This window comes from Paramormyrops kingsleyae, chromosome 4, assembly GCF_048594095.1.
Source record: "Paramormyrops kingsleyae isolate MSU_618 chromosome 4, PKINGS_0.4, whole genome shotgun sequence".
NCBI classification, from domain to species: domain Eukaryota; kingdom Metazoa; phylum Chordata; class Actinopteri; order Osteoglossiformes; family Mormyridae; genus Paramormyrops; species Paramormyrops kingsleyae.
The window spans coordinates 35,588,695-35,611,232 of record NC_132800.1 but is presented as its reverse complement, the minus strand read 5'-3'; the positions used below and the strand labels follow the sequence as shown (position 1 = coordinate 35,611,232).

The window sequence follows — 22,538 nt, the reverse complement described above, 5'->3', positions numbered from 1 at the left end:
ACCATTGCCCCCTGTAGAGCTGGAGGGGAAGGATGTCGAAGACCTTTTCACAGCAGTCCTGAGTCCCAGCACCAGCCAGCCCCCTCCTCTAGCTCAGGTGCCGCCATCCTCTGCCATTCCACTGGCAAACCCAGGTATGTTCTTACCTTTGATAATGGATTCAGTCCTTTTGAAAAGGATTTGTAAGTAGGGATATACATGCATACTGTTTATACTGATTTACTGCTGTTTAAAATGCATAGAAATCTGAAATCCACTTCTGGGAGGAAGCAAATCTTGGTGCGCTTGATGCATTGCCAGTGTTTTCACACTGGCCTGTTTTTCCTTACAGGAAATGGCATTTTTCCACGCATGCCGATGATGAATGGCCTCATGGGACAGAACCCAAACTTCCCTCCAGTGTCTGTGAATCCTGGGAGAGGCGCGTGTGTCCCGAACACCTTTCCTCCCGTTCAGTGCCTGCCTTTCCATGATGGCATGAGGTGCTAATGTCTCTCTTGCTACCTTCACTAGCTCGAGGTGTCTCATTTCTACAGGCACAGTAGAAGTGTCTCATTTTTTTGGGCATTTCACGGCAGGCTTGAGCAGTCACAGGATAAGGGGTCTGAGAGAGTCTGTTTTGCATTTGCATTTTGTTTGTTTAGCGGGCAGATGTTCTGCAGGGTACTGTACATAGCTAACATGGCAAATGTAATACGTGCACCAAGTAAACAACAGGCACTGTCAACATGCTGCTTGCCAAGGAAATGACCAAATTCCAGATGTTTCTTTGGGACCTTCAGCCTATGGCCAAGTTTAGTCAACGCTGCCCTTCAACACTCTTTTTCCACAGAGACAAGACATTTCGGCAAATGCCCAGAGAGCCAGCAGGCCCATGGAGCGCAGCTGGCTCCGCCCCCTCGCTCGAGGGCGAGACAGACACCATGTCCAATACCCAGAAGAACACCCTCAAGTGGGAGAAGGAGGAATCGCTGGGCGAGGCAGCCACAGTCGCCCCTGTCCTTTACACTAACATGAACTTCCCCGGCCTTAAGGAGGAATTTCCAGGTAAGATCCAGGACCTTCAGCTCCTTAAAGTTGCTTCAGGCTCTTTCAGCACATATTCCACGGAGATCCTCTGCCTTTCTTCAATGTTATGTGTAATGCATGTTTCAAAGAATGTGCAGTGATGCCTTCTAAAATGTTGCTCATCCAGACTGGTCTACAAGAGTCAAGCAAATTGCAAAGCTGTGGAGGAAAGCCAGCTCCCAGGAACGGGCACCATATGTGGTAAGACAGGCTTTTAAAGAATCTGTAATTAGCATTTTTTGGGATGGATCTGAGGGTCCGACATGGGTGCTGGTTTTTATTACAGCTGAACCCTCCCTGAGTGAACATTGAATTCAGTGCTGACCTGGCTTAGGGTGATGCATACCTTATGTCTTTGGTGCTCTAGATCAGTGTTTTTCAACCCATTCCTCAGGGACTTGGAGAGAGCAAAAACATTGACCGTCTGTGGGTTCAGACGGGGTTGAGAAACATTGCTCTAGATGGCACGATATTTTTATAGAAATTAATGTGTCAGTTTGATGTGGCCAGAGATAAAGCATTACATATTTCCATGATTTCATTCACAAAAAACTGTTGCCCTGCACCTTGATGCTTACAGATTATTTTTGCAGTTTTGTGTCAAATATAGAAAATACAGGTTTGGATGCTGTTCAATGAAATAGTTACTTCAATATTAGTTCAAATACAAGAACTTGTGGCCATAGGTGGACATTAGCGGGAGAACATTTTAAACTGTATTTGAGAAAGCACTTCTTCACACAGCATGTAGAGTATGGAATTGTCTTCCTGTTAGTGTAGTGCAAGCTAAAACCTTGGGTTCCTTTAAATCAGAACTAGATAAGGTTTTAACAACTCTGACTTATTAGTTGAGTTCTCCCCGAACGAGCTTGATGGGCCAAATGGCTTCCTGTCATTTGTAAATTTATGTTCTTATTGGTTGTTGCATTTTGTTTTCAGCAAAAGGCTCGAGACAATAGGGCCGCACTCCGCATTAACAAAGTGCAGATGTCCAATGAGTCCATGAAAAGGCAGCAACAACAACAACAGCAGCAGCAACAACAGCAGCAGCAACAACAGCAGCAGCAGCAGCAGCAGCAGCAGCAGCAGCAACAGCAGCAGCAACAGCAGCAGCAACAACAGCAGCAGCAACAACAGCAGCAGCAGCAGCAGCAGATGGACATGTTTGACCCCAGCATCCCCTTGGACTCTGAGCTGCTCTTCAAGGACCCCCTGAAGCACAAGGAATCTGAGCATGAACAGGAGTGGAAGTTCAGACAGGTGAGGAGGGCATGTCTGGCACACTGGAAGAAAGGGCAAGAGCCAGTCAGAGCAAGATGAATACGTAACCTCTTGTTTATGCTCTGCTCTGTTTCTCCAACAGCAAATGAGACAGAAAAGCAAACAGCAGGCAAAAATCGAAGCCACACAGAAGCTCGAACAGGTTAAGAGTGAGCAGCAGCAGCTCCAGCAACAACAACAGATGGGTGGTCGGTCGGAAGGGGACACACCCAACAGCGGCAGTGAAAGCCCCGTGGCCTGTCAGTCTGGTAATGGTAACATGTCGCCCATGCAGCAGGCAGTGCCCAAGGATGGGTTTCCTCGCCCGCAACTCCCTGGAACACCTACGTCAGGGTCATCTGATGATGTCTTCTTGCGTCCCCCACCTCCTCCCCCAGCTGGTGTACGGATGCCGGTTCAGGATGGGGGTGCCTGTCCGCCACACGGGCAGTCCTCCCAGCCACAGTCCCCGCAAAGGTTCTCTCCTAGCACTAGTGGCTCCAGACCTTCCTCCCCCTGGGACCCATATGCCAAAATGGTGGGGACTCCTCGGCCACCCCCGATTGCATCAAGCACACCTCGTAGGAGTTCTGTTGACTCAGGAAAATCTCCCAGAGCAGAGCAGCAAGAACGAGAGCGACCTTCTCCTGTCCATGAATCATTTGGCTCTCCGACTTCCATGAGCAGTGACCCCTACGCTAAACCGCCTGACACCCCCAGACCTGCAACGATAGCAGACCCATTTCTGAAGCCTATGGGGCCACCAAGGTCATGCTCTGCTTCTGAGCAGCAGGGAAGGCAAGTGATGAGTTCACCGGCAGGCAACACGTTTGCCAGACCAACACTTCGAAATGAGAGCTACCAGCGGATGCCCCCAAACAGGATGATTCTGTCAGACCCCTATTCTAGGCCTCTGCTGACACCTATTCCTGGAAGCAATGAGTCTGGTTCTGTCCCATTGTTCAAAACCCCAATGCCTCCTAATCAGTCACATGATCCTTTTAACACCATGCAGTCTACGCACAGACCTTCAGAGGGATTTTCTCAAAATCAACAGATTGACCCATATGCACACCCTCCCCTTACTCCTCGTCCCTCAGTAAATGACAATTTTTCACATCCTTCCAGGATGGCTCGACATCCCCAGGGCAGCTCCTTTTCTCAGTCTGGACCTATGGTACAGCTGCCTTCTAGAGATCCATATAGCCAAACTGCTTCTGACCCCTATGCCCAACCTCCTGGTACCCCTCGACCTTTACCTGACCCTTATGCCCAACCCCCTGGTACTCCTCGACCTTTACCTGACCCTTATGCCCAACCCCCTGGTACTCCTCGACCTTTACCTGACCCTTATGCCCAACCTCCTGGTACTCCTCGACCTTTACCTGACCCTTATGCCCAACCCCCTGGTACTCCTCGACCTTTACCTGACCCTTATGCCCAACCCCCTGGTACTCCTCGACCTTTACCTGACCCTTATGCCCAACCCCCTGGTACTCCTCGACCTTTACCTGACCCTTATGCCCAACCCCCTGGTACTCCTCGACCTTTACCTGACCCTTATGCCCAACCCCCTGGTACTCCTCGACCTTTACCTGACCCTTATGCTCAACCCCCTGGTACTCCTCGACCTTTACCTGACCCTTATGCTCAACCCCCTGGTACTCCTCGACCTTTACCTGACCCTTATGCTCAACCCCCTGGTACTCCTCGACCTTTACCTGACCCTTATGCTCAACCCCCTGGTACTCCTAGGCCTTTACCTGACCCTTATGCCCAACCACCTGGAACTCCTCGACCTGTATCTGACCCTTATGCCCAACCCCCTGGAACTCCTCGACCTGTATCTGACCCTTATGCCCAACCCCCTGGTACTCCTCGACCTGTATCTGACCCTTATGCTCAGGCCCCTGGTACTCCACGATCTTTACCTGACCCTTATGCTCAGGCCCCTGGTACTCCACGATCTTTACCTGACCCTTATGCCCAACCGCCTAATACTCCTCGATCTTTATCTGACCCCTATGCTCAACCCCCTGGTACTCCTCGACCTGTATCTGACCCCTACAGCCAATCTCATGTTACTCCTCGTTCTTTGTCTGACCCTTATGCCCAGCCACCTGGCACTCCTCGGCCTTCATCTAACCCTCGACTTGCTGCTGTGGAGCAATACCCCCAACAATCTCAACCACAGCCTTCCAGTCGTAGACAGTCACCATCACACTCAGTAGACCCTTATGCTCAGCCACCAGGAACTCCACGTCCAGTGATGGGAGAAAGTTTCTCCAAATCCCCAGGTAGCCAGAGAAGTGTTGATCCTTATCTGCATTCTCAGAGGACTCCAAGACTCATGAATAGTGGTCCATATGGCCAACCGCCTGGCACACCTAGACCCTTTTTGAACGATCCCTACGCTCAGCCTCCAGGAACACCACGGCCTGGAACCAGCACAGAAGTGTTTAACAGACCAGTTACAAGGCCCTTGCTGGCCCCACAAGACCCTTTCTCCCCACCTCAGGGTGCGATGCAGGATACCTTTGTACAGCCAGTAACCCCTGGGTCTCAAACACCAAAGCACACCGGGTTATCTGATGATGGATTTGCACAGCCCCAGCCTAACCCACCCAACCAGACTCCCATTCATGACCCTTATGAGCAGGCCCCAATGACCCCTCAGCCGCTGGTACCTGAAAGACTCAATCATGAACTTAAAGATCAGCAAGGAGTAGGGCCTGAGGTCAGTTCCCAGGATATAGCACAGTTCTCTGATATCCCACAAACCGCTGGAACAGTCTCTGATATTCAGACTGGAGGACATCAAATTCTAGATGACAAAGAAGAAACACTTAGGAAGGTATGATTCTTTGCTTTTCTTGATGTATATTGCATCATGGAAGGGGTGTAAATGACACAACGCTATAACTGTTGGCAGTTTCAAGGTTTTCCAGTCATTAACATTTGTGCCTGTGTCACTGACTCACTCACATCTGTGTTGTTGTTTAGCGCCAGCGGATCCGGGAGCTAATTCGCAGGCAGCAGCAGCAGAAGAGTGCTCTCCGGCAAGAGAAGGGCCTGCCGGACCCTGCCACAACTCCAGTACCTGGAACTACTCACCAGGAAAACTTGGGCCAGCAGAATGAGATGTTTGGCAGGCCTCCTCCCCCATACCCCGGGACCATGAAAGGCCCACTGAGGGTTCCAAAACCTTTCCCCAGTGACCACCAAGGTCATTTCCCCAGTGAAGGGCACTTTCCTAGACCTCAGTTTACTGGGGAAATGAACAACATGGGCATGCGACCACATGGGTTAAGGTTAGTTTATTAATGTTTGTGTAGCATATGTATCATTAGTACTGTTCTTGTTGAATCTATAATAAAACAATGTTAAAACTAGTGTTTTGATCTGCTATCTGATCTTTCTTATTGATTGTAATTCTAACAGGAAGTGCTTGGACACTTAAATACTGAATTTGCTTTTCTCCTCCAGGTTTGGGTTTCCCTCGGCGGCACCAGGGCCACATGGGAGCCAGGAACACTTTGTTAAGCCACATCAGATTCCTGAGCCTATGATGGATCTCCCCCCTCAAATGAGAAGGTCTGTGTCCATTGACCTTGGAAGAGCAATGGGGAACAACCAGATCGGGCTTCGTCACTTTCCCCCCAGAGGTTTGCAGGTGCAGCAGCACAACATAATGGGACAGCCATATATAGAACTGAGACACAGAGCCCCTGAGAACAGAGTGAGGCTTCCCTTTGGATCTTCTGCTGTACCAGGAAATGGGGATCCTTCCATTCAGGCAGAAGCACCACCAGGATTTTTGAGTGAACAGGAGGATGGCTTCCCTGTAAATCAGGGGCCTAAAACGATGGACCCTATGGTGAACCAGTGTTCAGGAATTTCTAACCAAATGTCATCCAGTATGGAAAACCTGCATCAGCAGCCTATGCCAATGAACTCGGGGCCTCAGCATCCTCCTCTCATGCGCTCTTTAAGTCATCCGTCATCAACTGAAGCCTTAAATCCACCTTCATCCATCATGCTCCCAGCAGCAACCGTGGAACCTGCAGAGGAGATTCCAATACCTAGCACAGATGGAATTGAAGAAAAACTGGACACTGATGACTCAGCTGTAAAAGATCTGGAAGATGTGGAAGTCAAAGACTTAGTAGATGATGACCTCGAAAATCTCAATCTTGATCCTGAGGATGGCAAGGACTTGGACCTTGAGACCAACGATTTGCATCTTGATGACTTCCTCACGTCTGGAAAGTTTGACATAATTGCATACACAGATCCTGAACTTGATCTGGAGGATAAGAAGGACATGTTCAATGAAGAGCTGGATCTCGGAGATCCCATTGATGATGGTGGTGAGCCTTCAGACTTGCATAACGTACTGTCTGAGAAGAATAACACCAGCTCCAATAGCACTGAGTTGCCTTCCAAAGTGACCACAGAGCCTGGAACAGGAAAATCAGAGAAAATACCAGAGTGGTCTTCTGCTCAGGTCAAACAGGAGACCACCTCTCATAGCCATCCCCTGTGCACAAAGCAAATTGTTAAATCTGAAGTCAAAGAGGGTCAGGCATCTGCTGAGGAGACTCCTGCCTGCAGAGGTCAACATGATGGAAGAATAGTGCCTCACAAGGAGGGTCTTGGAGATAGCCCCAGGCTCATGGAAACGTCTGTTCAACAGGCTCTTCAGGTTTCAGCCAACGGGCTTTCCGATTCGACTCCAGTCCTTTCACGCCTGCTGATCAAGGAGAACTTGGAAGAGGCTGCACTCAGCTCAACAAGCTCTTCTAGTCAGAGTGACCTAACGGCTCAAACTAGCCAAATGAAGGGAGCACAGCAGACTCCGAACATGATGATGACGGCGGCACAGATCCCTGACCATGCGATAAATCCCAGTATGGCTGTGGGTCATCTCATGAACCCCATGCAAGGAGCGCCACCTGGAAATCTAAATCTCGTACAAGGGCAGCCCTCATGCCAAGCCTTTGCAGGCGACCTGCCGGCAGACTCAACGCTTGCTCTGGAGAATCAGCAGCTGCCTGGGACCATGGCCCAAGCACAGGCCCAGCAGGCTTTGTTTACTCAGGGCTTGAGCCAGCAGAACCAGCAAAACAGACCTCTACTTCTGGATGAGCAGCCCCTCCTTCTGCAGGACTTGCTAGACCAGGAAAGACAGGAGCAGCAGCAGCAGAGGCAAATGCAGGCCATGATTCGCCAAAGATCAAGTGATTCTTTCTTCCCCAACGTTGGTAAGATTCATGAGAGTTCATCCCTTAGTACTTCCTTCATTCACCTTGAAGATCCCCGCTTTGCTGCTTATCGTAAAGAAGCACCATGTTCACCGCAGTATCTTATGTCAGTATGTAATGGGATCCTATGTGAATTTTGAGGTTCGTTTTTATCACTCTTCAGACTTCGACGCCATCACTGACCCCATCATGAAAGCCAAGATGGTCGCTCTGAAGGGAATCAACAAGGTCATGGTTCAGAACAACATGGGAATGGCACCAATGGTCATGAACCGGTATGAAATGCAGTAAAATTTATTATAATATTTTATTGTTCATTATCAAATTCCACCAAAACCTTAGCAGGATTGTTGTGAGGCCTTGGCTACAGTCATTTTTTGTGTTTGCTATACCATGTGTGCATGAGTGTTTGAACGTTCCCTTCTTTACAACGTTTGCATCTTATAAGACATTATTATAGACCACATTGCATGTAAAGGAATTTTAGTGTGCTCTAAAAGACAGACTATCTTTTCCAAAAAAGACGGACTGTGTTTTAGATGGAGTGTTTATATAACATGGGATTTTCTGCTAGGTTCCCGGTAAGTGGCCCACAGGCACCAGCTCCTCAATGTCACAGCAGTGGAGTAATCTCCCAGCAGGCAATGGGCCAGGTATGCTAATTACTTTTACTAATGTAACTGGGTTAGTTATAAAGGATGATGGTCTCACTGTTTCGACATAACCATTTCAGGATGGCAAGTTGGCACCCCATATCGTACGACCCAGTCCTCCTAATTTTGGGCCGGGATTTTCCAGTAAGTATATGTATGATAATTATGGAGATAGGGTCTCTCTCCCTCCACTGCACACTTATTAGTGTTTTCAATCCATTATGGATTTAAATAGAAATTCACTTTAATTAGTATTGTAATATGAAGTTATGCTACATATTAATTTACATAATTTTTATTTGAGTAGCCAGTAAATCCAGTCTGACTTTTATTTGTTGCGAAAGTCCAAAATGACCCTGTTCATCCATCGTTGCCCAGATGACACTCAGAGGAAGCAGTATGAGGAGTGGCTTCAGGAGACCCAACAGCTGCTGCAGATGCAGCAGAAGTTTCTGGAAGAGCAGATTGGGGCCCACAGGAAGTCCAAGAAAGCCCTGTCTGCAAAGCAGCGCACGGCCAAGAAGGCGGGTCGTGAGTTCCCTGAGGAGGACGCTGAGCAGCTGAAGCACGTGACGGAGCAGCAAGGCGTGGTGCAGAAGCAGCTGGAGCAGGTACAGCGTCTGCGTAGCGTCTGCGCGCAGTGCGTCCTGATCCCTGATATGTAATATCATGTGAATCAGTGCTGTAGTTTAATGCCATATCACCTCTCCACTTGATTTTAAGTGTGTTTGTCATCTGCTGAAAACATCAGATGAATTTCCTTCTCGCATCCTCTCATAATTAATGCATGTACCAAGGCTCCAATCTTTCTCCATACATCAGATGTCTTGACCTATGTTCTTTGTTTCCGGAAACTTCACCATCCGTGTCATCATGTTATCACAGACCAAGGAACATGTTGACCTGCTCAGTCACCAGGACATGACCCCACAGCGGGAAATTTTAATCTGCTTTCATATACACTACATGGACAAAAGTATTGGGACACCTTGTCATTAAACCTACAGGAACTTTTATGACATCACATCCTAAACCCATAGTCATAAAAATGGAGTTGGTCCTCCCTTTGCAGCTATAAGAGCTGCCACTCTTCTGGGAAGGCTTTGCGCCAGATTTTGGAGTGTGTTTGTGGGAATTTCTGCCCTTTTATCCAGGGGAGCATTTGTGAGGTCAGGCACTGATGTTGGACGTGAAGGCCTGGCTCGCAATCTCCGTTCTAGTTCATCCTAAAGGTGTTCAGTGGGGTTGAGGTCAGGGTTCTGTGTGGACCAGTCAAGTTTTTCCACACCAGACTTACCCAATCATGTCTTAGTGAACCTCGCTTTGTACACTGGGGCACAGTCATGCTGGAACAGCATAAACGGGCCTTCCTCAAACTGTTCCCACAGAGTTGGAAGCATAGAATTATCCAAAGTGTCTTGGTATGCTGAAGCATTAAAAGTTCCCTTCACTGGACCTAAGGGGCCCAGCCCAACCCTCAAAAAACACCCCCATACCATTATCCATCTGCCACCAAATTTACAGCTGGCACAATGCAGTCAGGCAGGTAATTTTCTCCTGGCATCCGCCAAACCCAGACTCATCCAAAAGAATGCCAGACAAAGAAGCATGATTCATTACTCCACAGAACACGTTTCCACAACTTCAGAGTCCAGTGGCAGTGTGCTTTACACCACTGCATCCGACGCTTGTCACTGCACTTGGTGATGTGAGACTTGCTTGCAGCTGCTTGGCCATGGAAGCCCATTCCATGAAGCTCCCGGTGCACAATTTTTGTGATGAGGTTAATGCCAGAGGAAGTTTGGAACTGTACAGTTATTGAGTCAGCAGAGCACTGGCTACCCTGCTCTCTCACTTTATGTGTTACTTTAATTTCTGTTGTTCCTTAATGCTTCACTTTGGAATAATACCACTTAGCAGTTGACCATGGAATACTTAGCAGTAAAGCAAATTCACAAACTGACTTATTGCAAAGGTGGCATTCTGTGACAATACTACAGTTTGAATTCACTGGAGAATTTTGGGGTGGTTAAGGGCCTTGCTCAAGGACCCAAAGTTAAATGTGATTATTATGCCAAGGCTCGACCCAGCAACCTTCCCATCACAGATGCAGAGGCCTAACCTGCTGAACCGCACAGCATCCCCCCAGGGGACTCATTAAACATTTGCGTGTTTGCCCCCCCCCCCCGCCCCAAGTCAAGAGCGACAGTTCCTGCATGTGAAATGCTCATTTTTGTTTTGCCTCCAGATCAGGAAGCAGCAGAAGGAGCACGCTGAGCTGATCGAGGAGTACCGCGTCAAACAACAACAGCACTGCGGCCTACAGCCGCCCATGATGGCCGCCATGCAGGGCCAGCCGGCCCCTGTCCCTGGGGGCCCATCCATCAACCAGCCCGTGGGCCAGCTTCACCCGGGCCCCCAGCCCAATGCCCCTCGCTGGCACCCAGGCTCCCCGGCCCCTGCCATGGGCCCCCGGATGCCCTCCCTCCTGCCTCCTCCGCAGGTACCCCCAGCTAACCCCGGCCCGCCTCCCGCACTCCCGCCGGCCGCCAAGATGGCAGACGTAGCGGCGGCAGCCGGCGAATCCCCACAAGTGAAGTTTGATGACAATAACCCATTCAGCGAGGGCTTCCAGGAGCGGGAGCGCAAGGAACGGCTGCGCGAGCAGCAGGAACGACAGCGGGTGCAGCTGATGCAGGAGGTGGAGCGGCACCGCGCCCTGCAGCAGCGCCTGGAGATGGAGCGGCAAGGTCTGGGGGCGCAGGACAGGACGCAGGGGGGCGTCTACGGCACCGACGTACCCCGGGAGTTTATGCAGCCATCGAGGCCGCAGCAGCCTCTGGGCCAGATGTTTCCCCAGCAGCCCAACACACAGCCAGGCTTCATGGGATCTCCTTCGGTCCATTTCACGCCAGGTGGAGATCACCGGGCTTTTCCGGGCCACGGGATGGGGCCGGGATTCCGACCCAGCAACCCTGTGACATCCGGCCCGAATTTTGCCCAGGGTCAGCCCAGACCACAGAGGTTTGGGGCACCGGGACTGCCCCCTGCAGTGGCGGGCGAGGCGCCCCCATTCGGGATGGAGCCATCCACCCCCCTGCCTCCCTCATACCCCGGGCCAGGCCAGTCACTCATCCAGCTGTACTCCAATATCATCCCCGAGGAAAAGGTCAAGAAGAAGAGGAACACGAAGAAGAAGAAGAAGGACGACGATGCTGACTCAGTGCAGACGCCCTCCACCCCACACTCTGATCTCGCTGCACCGCTGACCCCGGCAGTGTCTGATACCTCCTCCACTCCCACCCGGATCGCCCAGCACTTGGGCGAGTCGGACCCTTCCGAACCCTCATTGGGCCCCTCCACCCCTGGCCTCCTCGGCGACCATTCCCATTCCAAGTTGAACCGGGAATCATCGGGAAGCATTGGCTGTCCTCCACACCAGCAGGAGGCGACACTCCGCGAGATCAAGCTGGAGCAGATGGACAACAGTGAGTGCCAAGGAGGCAGGGACATCCAGCTGGAAGCACCCACAGCACCCAGGACGGTGAAAGTGGAAGAAGAGCTGGAGGGTCAAAGCCCCACCCAGACAGCCAAGGGGGATTCTGGGAATGAGCTTCTGAAGCACCTACTGAAGAACAAGAGCACTCCACCGCTACTGCCTAATCAGAGACCCGGTGACGGCCTGCCGTTGGAAGTAGGGCGTTCAGCTGACGGCAGCGCCCCCCAGAGGCACAGTAGCGTAGACAGCATTGGGGTAAGTGGGATGAGTCACTGCTGGAGCTTCTCAGCCCAGCCCACGAGTCACAGTCTGAGCATCAGGCAAATGAGTCATTTCACAAACCCACCAGCAGCCTGGAAATGTGAAAATGATTGCAATAACTCCCCCCCCCCCCCCCCAAAAAAAAAAAGTGTTAACCCATATCATGAAATCCTCAGTCCAGATGACACGCTCCACATTTCCTGCAAATTAAAATGTACACATTTTTGATATTAGAACTTTTGCTGCAATAGGAAATATAAATAAATAGAATGCTGATCTCAAAAAAAGTGAACGTATTCTTAGGAAATTCATCAGCTGTATGTTTTATCCATACCAGCTTGAAAAATCAAATTATAAAATAAACCCAGTCATATCAGTTTATGAAAGGAGGTTCACTGAGTATAAAATGATCTTTGCCACATGCAAATAAGGGCCGTGAGTTTTCTGAGTGCATCGATCTGTGGGAGTTTTCTATGAAATATGATGGGAAATCTGTGGACAAATCGGGGGTCATTTGGATCTTGGATGTAATGCTGTAGGTTAGAGATCTGAATCATTCAGAAATGATTCTCCATTCTGGGACATTTCTCTCCATTTATTTGTAGTTAGATCGGTGATGACCGTTCTGCAATTTGCCAGTCAGAAGAAGCTTATGGGCCTGATGTGTTAAAATGTCCCTCGCAGGTGGTGAATACAGATTGCCACCTGGCCGGTCCCCGTCCGGAACGTGGAATTCCACTCCCCGAGCCGGATAAGAAGAAACAGCGGAATAAGCGGGCACCCAAGACCGTTGAGAAGCCCACCCCCCGTTCCAAGAAGAGGAGGAAGGAGGAAGAGGAGAGGGCGTACCCCAGCACAGACACACTGATGACGCAGCTCAAACAGGTACCTCCCTCACAGGTGATTTCCGGGTTGGAGCGACACAGTATCACTGCGGTGGCTGGAGGTTCGGGACTGAAAAGAGACCATGCTCTTGTACCTTTAAACCACCTACAGTGTGGTACTGAGTTGTTTTAACACTGTACGGGATTAAACCATTATAGTACACCGGAGCGTGAACGTGAGAGTCCTCTGTGCGTCAATCAGGTACCTGGCTCAGTCTTTTCAGTGAACGTGTCATGGAGATCCACAACGGCATGTGTGTGAGTAATGAGCACTTAGCGGCCATCTTGTGGTTCATGATATAAGCACCATGCTCCTTTCTCTCAGCCGGAGGGAAAGGAACATTATAAAGCACACTAATGTGGATTATTTATGAAAAAACAGCAACATTTTAACTCTGAGTTTAGGGGAACGGTATAGTGCACTTCAAAGTGTCTAATCTTTATGAAGTGGGATATCTAGTATAGTTTTTGCTCTAAGTATGCAGGGACAGACATTTTTGCCACAGTCTAAAATCTAAAGGTTTAATTGCTGTCATCTTGGTGAGTAATTGCTTTCATTATGCTTCAATTGCAGCCTTGATAGGAATAATTATGCACTTAATGTAGTTTCTGGGAGGCATAAGCAAGAAATCGGGCTTAATTATGGTCACGCCCAGCTGTTCGATGAGGCCCAGTCACTACTCAGGTGGCTTGTTTTCCTGGCCAGTCGTAAGTGAGCATTTAAGAGGTGTGTGAAGCTCATTGGCTGACAGGCAGCCATCGCCATGACGCCTGGTTATCTGCCTTGCTCGCTTCTTCCCTAACACACTGTTTCTCCTCCTCTTCTGCTTTACATGTCTTCTTCCTTCTTTCTCCCTCTTTAATACTCCTCTTGCTCTGTCCTCTTCATTACCTGTCTCGCCTTTGCTACTCCCTCCTTTTCTCTCCTTCCTCTCCTCCCTCTTACCTTCCCTCTTTGATTCCCCACTCCACCTCTGCGCCCTCTCCCCCCCTTCTGTCCTCCCTCCATCTCTGCCCCTCCCCCGATCCTTCACTCTCTCCCTCCCTTTCACTCCTTCTCTTCCCCTTACCCTCCTTCTCTCATTTCCCGCTCTACCTCTACACCCTCCCCCTTCCTTCTCTCCCTTCTGCCGTCTTCACTCTTTCTCCCTCTTCCTCTCCTTCTCGGTCCTCCCTCCATCTCTACCCCCTCCTCATCCTTCTCTCTTCCCTTCCTTTCCTCCCTCTCACACTTTCTCATTCCCACCATCTCTGCACCCTCTCCCCTTCTCTGTTCCCCCCTCCATCTCTGCACCCTCTCCCCCCTCCTCGTCCTCCTCTCTCTTGCCCCCTTCCCCCTTTAACAGCAGCTGTCCCTCCTGCCCCTGATGGAGCCCCTCGTGGGCGTCAGCTTTTCGCACTTCCCCCCGTACGGCAGCGGCCAGCTGGACGGCGAGAGCCAGCTCTCTGGGGCCTTTGGCAGTGCGTCGCTGGGCGGCGTGTCCGACTACTACTCCCAGCTCATCTACAAAGTAAGCCCCCCCCCCAGTCAACTAGCTCCTATTATCACTCTTACGTATAGTTACTGAGACGTTCAGACCGGCTGAGGGTGCAGCAGTCTGCTCGTGAGAGAATCACATGACCCAGCAGCACTGTGTGAACTGGGAGTCTGCAGCAAGCCCAGAGTGGTGCTGCCATAGGAGTCCCTGAAGGTGCATATCTCAGAGATATCATGGAAACGCGGCGCTGATGAGACGGGGTTTACGCTGCTTACACTCAGTCACATGGTGGCGCTCTTCCAGCAGGACAACCTCAGCAATCCACCCACGCCCCCAGCCTCTCTGCCTCCGACCCCCCCGCCGCTGGCACGGCAGAAGATGGTAAATGGGTTCGCTACCACAGAAGAGTTGGCTACCAAAGCCGTCGTCATGGGTGAGCGCCGGCGTTCGGGGGCGGAGTGACACGTGCGTTTGGGGTGGTGCCTGTGCACATCCTTGTTCCATAACTCACTGCGGAACCATAGCTACAGTTTCCCACCACCCACGTTCGGTGATTTTACCAAAGAATATCAGCCGCCGTCCAGATTTATGTGTGAGGTGTTAATTAAGGAAGCGGAGTGGGCGGATCCTTCCCTGCAATGCATTGTGGTAACAGATCTGACGCCCACAGTGACCAAAGGTCTGGGACCCAGGAGCTTCCAGGCTCCGTTTCGCCCGGAAGATGAGCTGCTTGTGCGAGCGATCGCCCAAGGCCCCAAAACAGTGGATGTGCCCGCCTCGCTCCCCACGCCCCCCCACAACAACCATGAGGAGCTCAGGTAGGTTGAAGGTGATCTGCTGGGACCCAGGCCCGGCTGCAGCACTCGGGGCAGACAGGCCAGCTGTTGGTTCCGCCTGACTGTGCTGTGGCCTTAAACCTGAAGTTTTAAACATCTATGAGCTTCAGCTCAGCTGTGACTGGCTTTTCATGTCTGCACTTTAACGGGTGTGCCACCTTGTGGTGGTCCGTGGTTTTACACTCTGCGGAGGGGAGAATTCAGCCCTTAAAGTGAGGGTGTAAAGACTGTTTCTCCCTCTTTCTCTCCCTCTCCTGCCCCTCCTTCCCTCCTTGCTCATTCCTCCCCCATCCACGTACAGGGGCCAGGAGCCCTGTGAGGACCGGGATACCCCCGACAGCTTCGTCCCTTCCTCGTCCCCAGAGAGTGTAGTTGGCATGGAGATCAGCCGCTACCCAGACCTGTCGCGGGTGAAGGAGGAGCCCCCATCGCCCGCCCCCTCTCCCATAATCCCCATGCTGCCGAGCTCCAACGGGAAAGGTGACCATGTGTAACCGCAACACAGTCTGTGCAGCCATAATGCAGTCTTTGTGGCTGTACTGCGGTCTATGCAGACGTAATGTGGTCTGTGCAGCCATGACGTAGTCTGTAAGGTTGCAACAGAGTCTGTGTAGATGTAATAGTCTGTGCAGTTGTAATGAAGTCTGTGCAGCCGTAATACAGCCTATGTAGCCGTAGTGCTGCCTGCGTGGCCGTAACACAGTCTGTGTAGCCCTAATGCGGTCTGCGTGGCCGTAACACAGTCTGTGTAGCCCTAATGCGGTCTGCGTGGCCGTAACACAGTCTGTGTAGCCATAATGCGGTCTGTGCGGCCGTCACGCAGTCTGTAGCCATAATTCGGTCTGCGTGGCCATCAAGTAGTCTATGTAGCCCTGATGCGGTCTGTGAGGCCATAACGTGATTCCAGAGACCCTAAATTTGTGTATGAAACATGGAGACTGTCCAAAAATACCACTGTGATAAATTCCACAGATTTTATATATTTAAATGGTGGGATCACATGATCTGTGGTTCTGACTGTTGTTTCTCTGAAATAAAAATCCTTTTGTCACTGTGCTCAGAACATCTTCAATGCCTCCTTTTTTCATGAATCAAACAGTGTCTGGAACCAGACCGCGGGAGGTGAAGACAGAACCTTCTAGCATGTTCTTCGGATCTCAGACGGCGAATGACTCCAAAGCTGGCCTGGTATCAATAGCGATAACGCTGAACCCAGCGGCGGCTGAGGTGAGCGCAGCACACGGGCTGCCGTTTGACGTGAGAGCGATGGGCCGCTGGTTCCGATATCGAGGCCGGCCGACCTCTGACCCGGTTCTCCGTCCTCCAGAACATCACCAGCGTGGTAGCGGCCGTGGCGAACCTCTTGGACGTGAAGATCCCCAGCAGCTATGAGGTCAGCGGGGGGCCTGACTGGGGGCCCCTGGCACTGCTGGGGGGCCTCAGGGTGCCCCACCAGGGCTTTGCGGCGCGGGTGCCCAGCCTCCTCCAGGGCGCCGGCACTGCCAGGCTCACAAGACCCATCGGAGCCCCGGGACCGATGCAGCCGCAGCTCAGCTTCACTCCCATCAGTACCGGTGAGCATCCCCACCCTACCCCCAGTAACCAGGTTCCACTTTTGGAGCTTCTAGTCAGAATTCCATTTACTCCGCAGTACTGGCTGTATCTAGGAAGGAAAATCATTTTCCTGCGTCTTCCCATGAAGCCGAATACCGTAAATTTTCTAATTAATGGACCCAGGATTTCGGGATCAATGAACAGTCCTACCAAAACCAGACAAAGGGCAGATCTGAGGGTTAGGGAATCAGGGGCATCCGTCGCAGGTGTTTGTGAGGGAAAAAAGGTGTGAAGGAACGGATTGTGCCAGATATTCGCAAAGAGAAGAAATTCCTTTCAGTGTATAATGCGGATTCTGAAAACGGCACAGGGGCCTTCAGCGAGAGTCGCGGCGCTCACACGCAGTGTGGCGTCAGGGCGGGGGGGGGGGGTGGGGCTGAAATCCGCAGCGAACATGCTGGCGAATCACTGCGATTCCTGAGCAGGTACTGGCGGCTTCTACACCGCCGTAAACAGCATGGATTTATGAATAAGAGCTGCGAGGGGTTCGGTTTATTTTTGGTACACGGCTGTGAGTAATTTATTATTTTCTCATGCACAATATATAATCTGTACTGTGAAATCTGTGAAATTGTGCTTCAAGTTATGCAGCTCATCTGACAGGATTTGTTTTTATATAGAGACTGTTTTACGGATGTTTGGATTTAACGGATGTTCGGCGGCAATATGGGACCTCACCCCCCCACCCCCCCCCCGAGTCCATTAATTTGTGGACATACTGTGGCGTGTCCCTGTCCTTGATGTCACATTCTGAATTACAGCTGTGGCCTGCTTGTGAGCATCAGGGGGCCTCTTGGATGTACCTGGTCAGGTCCGAATGCTGAGGAAATGGCTCTGTTAGAAAAGCCTGTTGTCTGCTTGTGTAGTAGTACTTCTTGTTCACTTCTAAAATACGGCACGCAGGCATATGAAATGATATCTGGGTGAAGGGAAAAAAAAAATAGCCATTGAATTTAAATAAAAGTAGACCATCGATCAGCAGCGGAGTAATTACCGTGAAAGGACCCTCTTCTGGGCAAAAAATAATTAGAGGCTTGAGAGTATTATTTGCCGCATAGACCTTTTGTTTATGGGCTTGTATTCCGGCTCTCAAAATGCCTTAATTATGGCTCTGAGATGAAGGCCGACGCCCCCCCCCCCCCCGCCATTATGTGAGCTGTGACCATTGTTGCTTTGACCCCGCCTCCGCCGGCTGCTGACCTGGAGGGTTCTGTGTGCAATCTGCCTGCTAGGTCCATCTGCGGTTCAGGGCAAGGTTCTCCCAGGGGACCGGAACCCAGGACCCAGGCCACAGTGGTGCTGCCACTGCAAAGTGGTCGTCCTGGGAAACGGAGTCCGGAAATCTACCAAGGATCTGGGCGCTCTCAAACAGGTACCCTTCTAAGTATTATTTCCGTCTTTGTTCCGCCCAAATCGCCTAATTGGATGAATAATTACCAGTGTTTGATACGACTGACCTTGTGGCTTAAGTATCCAGTTGTTCACTGTTTATTGAGACATATTCCGGGCTGGGGAATTCTGGGAAGAAGGCCCCCGGTCACTGGCATACGCGGATAAACCACCATTCCAGAAAATTGTGATATTTCTGGATTTCAAAAACATGTAGGGCATCACCCTAACAATGCAAAGGTTGTTGTTTTGAATCCCAGTAAACACATGAATTCTAACACTTCCCTCTACTGTAAGTCACTTTGGATAAAAGCGTTGGATAAATCAATAATGAAACGTATTCATGTAAATAACTATGGCCACCCCCACAGCGGGCCTCAGCCTGTCACTTCACTCCAGAGACATCTCGTGGGCGTGGGCCAGGGATTGGGAGGACATCAAAGGGCCAGCTGACTCCCACGCCTCTGTAATTATACTAAACTCCTCCCCTGGAAGGCAGCGTTGAGTCCCAGAGCAATCAGGGGGTTAAGTAACGCCGGCCACGAGATGAGATTAATGGCGGGAGGGTGAATATCAGAAAGCGTGGCCCCCACCCCCGCTTTGTGGGGGCACGCGCTGGTTCGGCAAGTTCCCGGCCTCTTTGATGTCCCGTACGTAGCGGGTGCACAAGATGCCGCGATCCCATCCAGCGTCATCAAAGCGCCACATATCAGGTGCCTTTGATGAGCCTGCAGGCCTCACGGGGGGCCCCGGCACTCAGAGTGGGAGATCCGTAACCCCCCCCCCCCCCCCCATGAACCGCTCACCGCTCACCGCCCGCCCCCTGTCTCCCAGGAACCGCAAGAGATCCAGGCCGGTGTGGACGGAAACATGGTGTTCTGCAGCCACACCTGCTTCATCCTCTATTCATCCACACGGCAGCCCAAGACCGTCAGCGTGAAGGTGAGGCCCCCTGTAGCATAAAGTATATAATAAATATATATTAGCTGTTTAGCTGTCAGAAGCATAATGCATGCATAAATATGTGTGTATGACGTGTGAAAGGTACGCTACCAGTCAAAAGTCTGGACAGCCCTGCTTTTAATTAATTTGTCTCTTATTCACCTTATAGTAAAAGGCCTTGAGGCAATGAAGTGATACATATCAAATATTGCAATAACCAAGAGAAGTGCTTAGCATCTCAAACTATTCTGATTTTTATCCACTTCAAAATAGCCCCCTTTTGCTTCAATGACAGCGTTGCAGACTCTTGGCATTCTTTCAGCCAGCTTCCAGATGTAGCCACCTGGAATGCTTCTCCAACAGGCCTGAAGGACTTTCCACAAGTTCTGGGCACTTTGTGCTTACTCTTCGATCCAGCTCATCCCAAACCAGCTCTGTAGGGTTTAGGTCGGGGGATTGCGGGGACCAGGTCATCTTTCACAGCGCTCCATCTCTTTCCTTTTTCGCAAGATAATACAGTGCTTATATAACCTCGAGGTGAGCTTAGACTTGTTATCTTGTAGAAAAACAGAAGATTTTCAGTAGATGTGTCCAGAATTTTTACTGGTACTGTATATGTGAAAATAAATCCAAAGACATATGTGCAAATAGTTATCAGTATAAAAAGCAGATCCACATTCTTCCGGAATGTTCTCTGACAGTCTTGCTTCTGCACCAGAGCATAGAGCCTGGCCCATAACATCCCCAATGTTCCTCAAACCTGCAGCAGGTGGCGATTGCCCCCCCTCCCCCGGCATCCCCGTCGAAAGCCCTGCACCAGTACAGCAATAACATGTCGGCACTGGACGTGCACTGCTTAGCGCAGCTGCAGTCCCGCAGCCCGGCGCCACCCTCCTCACCGCCACTCACCTTCCCGCCTGCCTTCGCCGAGGCTGGCAAGACTGAGTCAAAGGCCGACATCCTCAGGGTGACAGTGAAGCTGAAGCCCCGCCTCCGTGCCATGCACAACGGCGCCGACGACCTGCGGCACCATGGCAAGCGGTGGAAGGGCACCCGCTGGAGGAAGTGGAGCGTGCAGGTGGTAGTGCCCAACATCGGATCCCAGCTGCCCTCCGAGGACGAGGTGGACGGGCTGCTCCAGAAGCTTGGTGCCTCGCTGCGACCCAAGCCACTGCCCCGGGACCAGCGCCGCTGCTGCTTCTGCCACGAGGAGGGCGACGGGCTCACAGACGGGCCGGCACGGCTGCTCAACCTAGACCTGGACCTGTGGGTGCACCTTAACTGCGCGCTGTGGTCTACAGAGGTGTACGAGACGCAGGCAGGCGCCCTCATTAATGTGGAGCTGGCGCTGCGGCGCGGCCTGGCAGTGCGCTGTGCCTACTGCCAGCGCACCGGCGCAACCAGTGGCTGCCAGCGTATGCGCTGCACCAATGTTTACCACTTCACCTGCGCACTGCGCGCCCACTGCATGTTCTTCAAGGACAAGACCATGCTGTGCCACGGCCACCGGCCACGCAGCGGTGCCCATGAGCACGAGCTGCGCTGCTTCGCCGTCTTCCGGCGCGTCTACGTGCAGCGGGACGAGGCACGGCAGCTGGCCAGCGTGGTGCGACGCGGCGAGCGCGACCACACAGTGCGCGTCGGCAGCCTCCTGCTCCACACCGTGGGTCAGCTGCTACCCCAGCAGATGGCCGCCTTCCACTCGGCCACTGCCATCTTCCCGGTCGGCTATGAGGCCAGCCGCATCTACTGGAGCATGCGGCACGGCAACCGCCGCTGCCTCTACTTATGCTCCATTGACGAGCACGATGGCACGCCGGAGTTCAGCATCCGTGTGGTGGAGCAGGGCTACGAGGACCTGCTGCTCACTGACACCACACCCAAAGGTACAGGAAGCTCCCACCTGTCATTAGAGTGGCCGTAACTCATACTGAGAGGCCGACTTCATCGTTAGCCAGTGATATGTTATGAATCGGTGACTGACAGGGGAGGGGCACTCCAGGGGGCCAGTCAGCATTCAGCTTCTAATCGTGGTTAAGGCCAGAGTATTTAAGGATACCTCAGGAAGCACGGGGTGCCCCCCCCCCCAGAGGAGGTCCCTGGCTACACTGACATATGAAACGCAAGGTTTTTACAGTTTTTATGACTACTGACCTCATGCCCTGGGATCATATGAGGTCATTGTTAAGGATTGTTTCTTTGCCCCGGCATAGGAGTGTGGGACAAGGTGCTGGGACCAGTAGCGGAGCGGAGAAGCGAGTCGAGCACTCTGAAGCTCTTCCCCGTCTACCTGAAAGGCGAGGACCTGTTTGGGCTCACTGTGTCTGCTGTGACCCGCATCGCAGAGTCGGTGAGCATGCAAGCCGATAGGTGCACCGTCCGCATCCAATCCGCTCTCTGTTTCGCTCTTTGCTTATTCTCTTTTTTAAAAAGAGGGTGGGGGGGGGATTCTCACCCAGACGGTTGTGTGTAAAAGTGTCTCTGCTGACGGCGCCACCTTCGCTCCCCTCCAGCTCCCGGGGGTGGAGGCCTGCAAGGGCTATACCTTCCGCTACGGCCGTAACCCACTCATGCAGCTACCCCTGGCCGTGAACCCGTCCGGCTGCGCCCGCTCCGAGCCCCGGACCAGCCCTCATGCCAAGAGGTTTGTGTTAAGGTATTTTATAACGTTTTATTTTTTACGTCTCGTATGTTGCCTGTTCTGCTGGATACTGCTACCTCCCTCTCATCCCCCCGTCGTCCCTCCACCATCCCCCTGCCACCCCCCTGTCACCATTCTGCCTTCTCCCCGCCATCCCTCCACCATCCCCCCATCATTCCCCGTCACCATTCTGCCTTCACCCTGCCGTCCCTCCACCATCCCCCTGCCACCCCCCTGTCACCATTCTGCCTTCACCCTGCCGTCCCTCCACCATCCCCCTGCCATCCCCCCGTCATCCCCCATCACCATTCTGCCTTCTCCCTGCCACCCCCCCGTCATCATTCTGCCTTCACCCTGCCGTCCCTCCACCATCCCCCTGCCATCCCCCCTGTCACCATTCTGCCTTCACCCTGCCGTCCCTCCACCATCCCCCTGCCATCCCCCCGTCATCCCCCATCACCATTCTGCCTTCTCCCTGCCACCCCCCCGTCATCATTCTGCCTTCACCCTGTCGTCCCTCCACCATCCCCCTGCCATCCCCCCGTCACCATTCTGCCTTCTCCCTGCCACCCCCCTGTCACCATTCTGCCTTCACCCTGCCGTCCCTCCACCATCCCCCTGCCATCCCCCCGTCATCCCCCATCATCCCCCATCACCATTCTGCCTTCTCCCTGCCACCCCCCCGTCATCATTCTGCCTTCACCCTGTCGTCCCTCCACCATCCCCCTGCCATCCCCCCGTCATCCCCC

At 52.1% G+C, this 22,538-nt stretch overlaps 1 protein-coding gene across 11 annotated transcripts in view; it reads left to right on the top strand.

Annotated features, from left to right (window-relative positions):
• The window catches only part of LOC111845839 (histone-lysine N-methyltransferase 2C-like), a 78,004-nt gene that overhangs the window by 48,548 nt on the left and 6,918 nt on the right, over window positions 1-22,538 (top strand). For 6 of the 11 annotated variants that reach the window (XM_072711232.1, XM_072711229.1, XM_072711234.1 and 3 more), the window contains 25 exons: window positions 18-134; window positions 332-482; window positions 833-1,047; window positions 1,196-1,269; window positions 2,008-2,328; window positions 2,432-5,182; window positions 5,332-5,639; window positions 5,815-7,592; window positions 7,756-7,867; window positions 8,167-8,245; window positions 8,326-8,389; window positions 8,624-8,856; window positions 10,494-11,999; window positions 12,690-12,890; window positions 14,236-14,400; window positions 14,671-14,800; window positions 15,038-15,185; window positions 15,505-15,683; window positions 16,303-16,430; window positions 16,531-16,777; window positions 18,050-18,189; window positions 19,041-19,148; window positions 19,915-21,034; window positions 21,362-21,498; window positions 21,662-21,804. In XM_072711232.1, coding sequence (XP_072567333.1) covers window positions 18-134; window positions 332-482; window positions 833-1,047; window positions 1,196-1,269; window positions 2,008-2,328; window positions 2,432-5,182; window positions 5,332-5,639; window positions 5,815-7,592; window positions 7,756-7,867; window positions 8,167-8,245; window positions 8,326-8,389; window positions 8,624-8,856; window positions 10,494-11,999; window positions 12,690-12,890; window positions 14,236-14,400; window positions 14,671-14,800; window positions 15,038-15,185; window positions 15,505-15,683; window positions 16,303-16,430; window positions 16,531-16,777; window positions 18,050-18,189; window positions 19,041-19,148; window positions 19,915-21,034; window positions 21,362-21,498; window positions 21,662-21,804 — 10,555 coding nt within the window. The remainder of the gene's footprint in view (window positions 1-17; window positions 135-331; window positions 483-832; window positions 1,048-1,195; window positions 1,270-2,007; window positions 2,329-2,431; window positions 5,183-5,331; window positions 5,640-5,814; window positions 7,593-7,755; window positions 7,868-8,166; window positions 8,246-8,325; window positions 8,390-8,623; window positions 8,857-10,493; window positions 12,000-12,689; window positions 12,891-14,235; window positions 14,401-14,670; window positions 14,801-15,037; window positions 15,186-15,504; window positions 15,684-16,302; window positions 16,431-16,530; window positions 16,778-18,049; window positions 18,190-19,040; window positions 19,149-19,914; window positions 21,035-21,361; window positions 21,499-21,661; window positions 21,805-22,538) is intronic. The other 5 variants (XM_072711228.1, XM_072711227.1, XM_072711235.1 and 2 more) reach the window with 5 other exon arrangements.